General features: G+C 39.2%; 1 gene segment (V, D, J or C); it reads right to left on the bottom strand.

Annotated features, from left to right (window-relative positions):
- Positions 1-5,481: 5,481 nt before the first annotated feature.
- LOC120853731 lies at positions 5,482-6,680 on the bottom strand. The segment is given in 2 exon segments: positions 5,482-5,894; positions 6,650-6,680. Coding segments are annotated over 2 exon segments (444 nt in total).
- Between the last annotated feature and the right edge of the window lie 2,399 nt (positions 6,681-9,079).

The following is a 9,079-nucleotide window of genomic DNA, read 5'->3' as shown; positions in this document are numbered from 1 at the left end:
TCTCTGCTATACAGAAAAATGACCACAAAAATGAATGTATATATGAATATAGGCTAGTTTTGATGCTTAGCCGTACTTGTGTCCTGTTTAAGAAATGTGTATCTAACACAAAGTAATGAACAAGTTCTGAATTTTTTCTGTTAACTTCATGCATTATTCTTACATTCAGATCTGCATTCTGACTGCTATTTACACATGATCTGAAGACCATAATACACTTTTCCATAGGAAAAATGATTGAATGTGACATATAAATGAAAATACTTTATCCTTGGCACATGAATGCAAATATTTTCCAATTTTTAGTTTAATACCCTTCCAGTATTTTTTCATAAAATTTTACTTTGTCACCCTCTCCATCTGGTCATATCATTCTTCTTTATTTCAGGTTTTCTTCTAGTTTTAGAATTTTTCTTTACCTTTTATAGTTATTGTGTATTTATTACATGGGTGATGTAGTTTTCTGAACTTTCATTCTAACTACTAAAATGAATTATTTTTTAAGTTTTCTCATCCTCTTTGTGCCCAGGATGCTTTCTTCTCTATGTTCTATATTGTGTATACACTTGTTATGAGTTAATTTAAAAATCACTTACTATGTTGCCAGTTTTATGCAATCCTGGTGTAATGAACAAATTATTAGATATTCTTCTAACTTTAGATTCAGTCTCTCAGATGTGCATGCAGGTAGAATTTGTGAAACATTAGAATCCTCATTGCTCACTGCCAACAATCTCTTCCTGATTCAATTTACTAATGTATCAGTTGTAGGGGAAAACAGTTAAAATACGCAGTGTGCCAATGGAGCTCCAAGTTACTAACTCCTATTATTTTTCTCATGAGATCATATACTCATGGTGAATCTCTATTGGTAGAATTAGTGATAGAACTAAGGACAGTTCTATTAAACAGCACTCATTAATTCTCTAATTTCTAAAGATAAAGTCAGTAGAATGTTTTAAAGCAGGACACGTTTGGTATAAGTAAGAAAAAAATAATAATAAAGTGAAAAAAAAATAATAAAGTAAAAAAAAAAAGAATGGAACTTCATTTTTCTTGATAAGGGTTATTTCTCAACAGATATGAAAAAATAGAAATCAAAAAAGGCTTTTTAAAATCTTTTCACCACTTTTGGATTGCCAAGCACTGTGCTTCCTATGGGCATGGGTTTGCTGAAATACCATATGGACTTTTAATACCTTTGTTGGCTTATAGTTATGGAAGATGAATTGAATGAGAATACCAGTTGATTTCCAAGTAACTATTTTTTGTATCCATTTTTCTAAAATCAGGAGAATTCCCTGCCTTTTTGCAGGGGACTCTAGTTAAACACTAAATTTTAATCTTTCAAAATATGTGGTGTCAACCACTTTATGAGAAGCACAACATACTGGGAATTTTAATGGAAGAAAGAATTTTGTATTGGAATAAACTAAAGTTTCACATGACCTATTTCACCAATAATGACAGGAAAAAGGAGTAAAGAGAGAAAAGAAGGAAAGGAAAGAGCAAGGAAGGAAGGAAAAGAAATGGAAATAAAAAGAAAGGATTAATGAGTTTATGAATAAATAAGTATTTTTCAAATATAACCCTGTCTTTATTATGAAATCCATATGAGGTTGACTCTCTCTTCTATTTTTATAGAAGATCTAACTCACGCTTTCAATATTTTATTGCATCCCTAGTAATTATTAGTAACATCAGTCATGAATATTTCTTTTTATTGAACACCTTCTATATGTTGGGTACTGTGCTGATGACTGACAATACTTCAATAAACAAAAGGAATGAAAAGATATGTTTCAGGAATAGTGAAGTGAAGAAAAGGAAAGTGAGCTCAAAGTCTGTGAAGAGGAAGAAATGAGTGAAAAAGTGACTGGAGGGATATGCTGGTATTTGGAAAGTGCTACAGCACCTCTCCGGAGAAGGCAATGGCACCCCACTCCAGTACTCTTGGCTGGAGAATCTCATGGCCGGAGGAGCCTGGTAGGCTGCAGTCCATGGGATCGCTAAGAGTTGGACATGGCTGAGCGACTTCACTTTCACTTTTCACTTTCATGCATTGGAGAAGGAAATGGCACCCCACTCCAGTGTTCTTGCCTGGAGAGTCCCAGGGATGAGGGAGCCTGGTAGGCTGCCGTCTATGGGGTCGCACAGAGTCAGACACGACTGAAGAGACTTAGCAGCAGCAGCAGCAGCATGTTTCTCTACAGATTAAGGATTATTGCTTTTCTGGAATTACAACATACGCTTTTTATTTTAACACTTGACATTTTGCCCTGAAATGTTTCACCTTCTGTGATGGGTATTGTGATTCATTCCACTGACTTTCCAGTTGACTCATTATTTGGGGGCTTTCTTCTTACTATTGCTTCCAGCAAGGCCATATTGAGCAACACATGCCAAGATTTTGGAGCTTGACATTAGCAAATTTAAAATTAAGTGTAATAGTTGGGCTAAGACATATTAAGACTGAAGATAGGCAACTTTTGTACACACATGGTGGATTCATGTCAGTGTATGGCAAAACCAATACAGAATTGTAAAGTAAAATAAAAAATAAAAAAATAAAAATAAAATAAAATCTCTTTGAGGCTTAGCTTTCTAATAGGTGCATAGGTCTCATAATAATTCACTAAATGGTAATGAAGATTAAAAGATACATTTAGGGCTTTCTGAAGAATTGGTGCTTTTGAACTGTGGTGTTGGAGAAGACTCTTGAGAGTCCCTTGGACTGCAAGGAAATCCAACCAGTCCATTGTAAAGGAGATCAGTCCTGGGTGTCCTTTGGAAGGAATGATGCTAAAGCTGAAACTCCAGTACTTTGGCTACCTCATGCAAAGAGTTGACTCATTGGAAAAGACTCTGATGCTGCGAGGGATTGGGGGCACGAGGAGAAGGGGACAACCGAGGATGAGATGGCTGGATGGCATCACCGACTCAATGGACGTGAGTTTGAGTGAACTCCAGGAGTTGGTGATGGACAGGGAGGCCTGGCGTGCTGCAATTCATGGAGTTGCAAAGAGTCGGACACGACTCAGTGACTGAACTGAAATGAACTGAACTGAAAAAGACAGTGATTTTAAAGCCAAAAAGAAATGTTTGATAGATTTGACAGTATAAGAACTAAAGACATCATTTTAAAAATGAATGGTTGTATGTTAGAATAAAACATACTAACAAATATAAAAGTTGAATTATCAAGTAAGATATCAAGATAATTCTAGCAAATAAAAATAAAACTAATCTAATGGAAAAAATGGTCAAAAGATAGGAATAAGCATATGACCAATGTCGAATGAAGGAGTGCCAATATACAGATTTAAAAATTGCTCAAAAGCAGTAGGTATCAGTAAAATGCTATAGATAAAGTACATTTGGATTGCTAAAATGAAAAAGGCTGGTAATTCTCAATTTTTAGAAGATGCAAACTGCACCTTCTCACTTCTTGTTAGTTGAAGAATAATTGTTTATACTACTTGAATGGAAAGTTGTCACTTTATCAAAAAAACTTTAAATGCACCTTGTTTTGCAAACAGCCATTCCAGTTTAAGAAATTCGATTACAATAAATATGTCTCCATATATACAAAAGTCAGTCTACAAGGCTATATAAAGACAACACTCTTTATGATAGCACAGTAATAGAAACAAATATTTATTGATGGGAAAAGTAGTTAATAATATAACGTTGATGCCAGGGGCCCGCGTGAGGAATCCCACCCATGACAAGGTCATGCGGAAGGAAACCTGACAAAACGCAAGGAGGTGATCAGGCTTCAGGGGTTCCCCCTGTAATTTCCTGAGCATCCACCCCCCAAGACCAGAGTCTGCCTGCTTTACTGTGTTATGCTTTCCACCTACTCTTCTGTCATTAACAGGGGGCTGTCCCTCCACCACCTTTTTCTGGAAAACATTAGAGCTTTTAGATAATAAATCTCCTGGGCATAATATGAGTGTTTCAATCCAAAAACCCCTCTGATGGCTTTCTAGCCTGCCTGCAGGACTCGTACAGCTGCGCCTGTGATTGTTTGAGGCTTCCTGACTGCAGGAGGCACAGGAAGCTTAAAACATCCTAGGAATGTAGGGGCTTCCAAGGAGTCAAAATCATTAGAATAGGACTGATTAAAGGTTTCATTTGTTGAGCCAATACTTGCTGCCAAATTTTCATATCTTTTATTTTTAGATATAGTTGGTATATAGAAAAACAGGTAGTAGACCTGGTATTAGCAACATTAGATCTTTGAGTTAAGTACTTTCTTTGAAATAACCCACTGCACCTTTGTTCTACAGGAATGTAACTTTATTTACTACTTAGAGGGTGATGCAGAGTAAAGAAAAAACTCTTCTAGGGAAAAGGAGTTTTCTGGTTGATAGACAATTATCCAGGAAGAGAGCCATAAAAATGTTAACAGGCCTCTTGGCCAAAAGATAATGTAAACCACCTGAGACCTGTTGTATACGGGAGGTTATGCAAAAAGAAAGCCTTGTCTCAATGAGGGTCAGGACTGCTGCCCCTGCATAGCTCTGCATATTCCATTATTTCTTTATGTACAACTTGGGGTATATAAGCTGATTTTGAAAAATAAGATTTTTGGAGTCTTGCACCAATGCTGGGCTTCCCCATGTCGTTCTTTTCTTTTTCCAGCTGAATTCTCATCTGGAGCAGGGAGGCTCACCATGTCTCCTTACTTGTCCTGGCTTCTAAGATCCATAAGAGAGAGAGCCCAAGGCGGGGCACTCTCTGATATTCAAACGGACACCGGTGGCCTAACCTAGATGGTGCAAGTTCATTGTCTGGAATTTTATTGGTTTTCCCCATAAGCCAAGTTATTTAGCCTCCTTTTCTCTGCCTAAATTTCCTACTATACTACTTCTTCATAATCTAATCTTATATTTCTATATTAATAAATAAATAAGTTTTCCTCGCCTATCCGTCTCCCCTTTGAATCACCCTGGATCCACAGGGGCTGGACCCTGGCACGTTTCAGAGTACTACACAGGCGTTATAAAGAATGAATTGGACCACTTCCCAGGTGGCACAGTGGTAAAGAATCTGCCTACAATGCAGGAGACAAAGGAGTCCAGATTTGATCCCTGGATTGGGAAGATTTTCTGGAGAAGGAAATGGCAACCCACTCCAGTATTCTTCCCTGGAAAATCCCAAGGACAGAGGAGCCTGGCAGGCTACAGTTCTTGAGGTCTCAAAGAGTCGGATATGAAAGAAAACTTTGGAACAGGAGAATTATTTGTATTTTTCTCACTTTTAGGTTAAGACTAACACACTGGAACTAACATTTTATTGACATGAGAAAGAACTATGAAAAATTGCTAATGCTTCTCACTTTATTTCTATGTTGCAATTAGGATTCTTAGTATACCCATAATTTGTCTCAGCCACATCAATCAATGAAGCATTTCTTCCTTGTCCTTTTCTTTATCCACCTTCTCCCCTTTTCCTGCCCTTCATTTTCCTCATCTCTTACTGCTCTCTGACTCTCCTTCTAGATGACTCTAGATTTGCTCTCGTGACTGCTCTCCCCGCTGTGTCCCCACTTCCTGCCACCAGAGATACTGCACAGATGCAGCCCCATCTGTCCCAGTGTGCCTCTCTCACGATGCAGTAGTACACAGCGGCATCTCTCAGGGTGACCTGGGGCAGGACCAAGGTGCTGGACTTTCTGTCTGAAGCTATGTGCAGAGAGGCCATGCTGCTGTTCACTGTGTCTCGTAAGCCATGTGTGACATACTGTGGACTCTGATTGGGATTTTGCCGATACAAATGTATATATTCATCTCCACCAAAGGTAGAGTGGTTACAAGGCAGGTTTACCTCCTCTCCTTCAGCACAATCAATGGAGCTGGGCTGGGTGGTCTTAGCATCAATTACAGTCCCTGGGGGGTTAAGAAACCAAATTAACTCCAGAGCACAAAACAGTGTAATTCCATGGATCAAAGGCATAAGCTTCCTGTAACTGTCTGGCTCTAACCCCTACTCTTGTGTTTCTACTTATGTCCTGTAAAAATATTTTTGATGTTCATTATTGGACTGCAAGGAAATCAAACCCGTTATCCTAAAGGAAATGGGCCCTAAATATTCACTGGAGAGACTGATGCTGAAACTGAAGCTCCGATATTTTGACCACCTGATGAGAAGAGCTGACTCATTGGAAAATACCCTAATTCTGGGAAAGATTGAAGGCAAAAGGAGAAGGGGGCATCAGAGGATGAGATGGTTAAACAGCATCACCGTCTCAATGGACATGAATTTGAGCATACTCCAGGAGATAGTAGAGGACAGAGGAGCCTGGCATACTGACGTCCATTTGGTCATAAAAAGTTAGATACAACTTAGCAACTGGACAACAACAATATTATAGAGACCAAAGATACATGGCAAGAATCAGAGATTCCATAGGCTTTGTTCCATGGGTCCTTGGCTTAATAAGCCCAGAGAATTCCTACAACCTGCTTACTGCTAAGGACTCTTCTGGTATCGTGCCTATGATTTAAACTGTAATGTAGAAGATGGTCCTCTTTACCAAACCCACAGATCATTTCTCAGTTCCATCACTATAATGCTGAATAAAGCACAGGGAAAGGAGTAGAGAGTAAGTGACTCTTTGTGGCTCTTTGGCCTCAACACTTACCCAAGGTCAGAAATACAGTCCCCAGCCTCATACTTCAAGGACAAGCTAGGACCATGGGCCCAGAGCTCAGGCTTGTGTCTGATCCTTGGCTTGAGGAGGTTCCAGAGAACAGAGGCAACAGCTGTCAGTAAAAACTTGCAACCAGCACAGATACTGCTGTGTTGTTGCCAGGACCTTCTCAGCCAATGATCAAGCAGTTCCTTATCTATGTCTTCCTCCCAGGTTTTAGTCATGTCCCCCGAAGATGGTGAAACATCCCCAGCTCACAGTGAAATCATCTATGAAGTTTAATGTCTGGCTCAGGAAAAGGAACACCAATCACAATGATGTGTCTATACACAACCATTGCTCTTTCATTTGTTTCTTAAGAAACAGCTGATGCTCCATGAAGCTTGAGGAATGCATGGTTTAATCCCAGAAAAATGTACTGAGTTCTGTGTCATAAAATGATGAAAAGTTCCATCCACATTCCAGAAAATTAATGAGAGATTTTAAAGTAGGCAGTGATGTGCTCTGGGAGACAAGAAAAATTAATAACATTGAGACTAATAGCTACACATCCTAGAACTTGCAGCAGCTCTTGTAAGGGTTCTTGGAATCATGCATCTATTGCCAACTAGGTAGACATTTTCCATGCATTTGATCTTAATAAACGAACTGATTGACATAGATGGTGTTCACCTCCTCCTTGAACAGTGGTCCTTAATCCTCATGTTCCCTATGCCAATGCTTGTGGATGTTGTGCAGCAAGGATGCTAAGGCAGAGAAATCGACAGAGATGAAGGAAAAACAAAGTGGAGGTGGGATGGAGGTGGGTGTGAGTGGTAGAAAAAGCTGGAGGAGGGAAAAAAGGGTATCAGGAATAGAAAAGGGAAGGGATAATCAGAGCAGGGAAATGGGAGAGTGTGTTAGGAAGGTACTTGGAAAGGGCTTAGGCTATTGGGCTAACCTGAATCCTTGACTGCACACATTCAACAAGAGATAATAAGGCACAAGTTGTCTAAAGAAGATGAAAGTATGTCATTTTTCCTTTTGGGGGGCACATCAATGGAAAATAAATTTCTGTTCCCTTCTCCCAGAAACACTGTTTTCAGATGAATCCGCCCCCTCTTGTGACTGAAGAGAAGAACTGCAGATCTAAATCTGGATCAAAAGTCAGCAAGGAACTTTCTGAAAAATCCCTCAAGTTTGCAGGTAAATGGGCTTCCCAGGTGGCGCGAGTGGTAAAGAACTCACCTGCCAATGCAGGAAACTTAAGAGACCCGGGTTCAATCCCTGGATCAGGAAGATCCCCTGGAGAAGAGCCCATGGCAACCCAATATTCTGCCTAGAAAATTCAATGGAAAGAGGAGCCTGGTGGGCTACAGTCCATGACTCGCAGAGTCAGACGCAACTGAAGCGTCTTAGCACACAGCACACACATCTTACTTGTAATACCTCTGTACTCATCTGTATGTTCTTGATCCTAAACACTCCATAGCAGTGTTTTAATTATCTTTGACTGCTTTACTGCAGTCATATGATTCTCACTGGTTGATCTCTTTAAGTTTTCCTTTGTCTCTAACCTTCCTGTATTCAAATTTTACTTCAAAGGCCATGTAATTTAATGTTTATAAAAGAGCTTGGTACACAGTAGACACTCAAGAATTACTTGTATCCTGAATGAGCCAAAAAATCATTATTCATGATTTAATGAAAAAATTATGTTGAACAATTCTTTAAATTATTCTGAAAACAATCTTCCAATTTTATGGAATGCATGCCAAACAAAAGGCTCCAATAGTATAAACAGAGGGTTATTATTGTGAACAAAATGAACAATAAATTGTGAACAAAATGGACAATAAACAATAAATCCAAGTCTAGGACTGAGGAAAATTCTATTGAAGACATGGGAGTAAATGTTATGATAATCATGCTTTGATCATTTAACAAACATTCACAAATACTCAATGGATGTCTTATTGTTCAGTCACTCAGTCATGTCTGACTCTATGTGACCCCATGGACTGCAGCACACCAGACTTCCCTGTCCTTCACTATCGCCAAGAATTGCTCAAATCCATGTCCATTGTGTGGATGATGCCATCCAGTCATCTCGTCCTCTGTCACCCCCTTCTCCTCCTGCCCTCAATCTTTCCCAGCATCACAGTCTTTTCAGTGAGTCAGCTCTTCACATCAGGGGGTCAAAGGTTTGGAGCTTCAGCTTTAGCATCAGTCTTTTTGATAAATATTCAGGGTTGATTTCCTTTAGAATTGACTGGTTTGATATCCTTGTTGTCAAAGAAACTCTCAAAGGTCTTCTGCAGCACCACAATTAGAAAGCCTCAATTCTTCGGCACTCAGCCTTCTTTAGTGTCCACCTCTCACATCCATACATGACTACTGACTCTACATAGCTTTGACTCTATGGACCTTTGTTGGCAAAGT

Source organism: Oryx dammah, unplaced genomic scaffold, assembly GCF_014754425.2.
Source record: "Oryx dammah isolate SB20612 unplaced genomic scaffold, SCBI_Odam_1.1 HiC_scaffold_26, whole genome shotgun sequence".
In the NCBI taxonomy this organism is placed as follows: domain Eukaryota; kingdom Metazoa; phylum Chordata; class Mammalia; order Artiodactyla; family Bovidae; genus Oryx; species Oryx dammah.
Note: the sequence above shows the minus strand (reverse complement) of the source record. Positions and strands in the feature narration are given on the sequence as shown.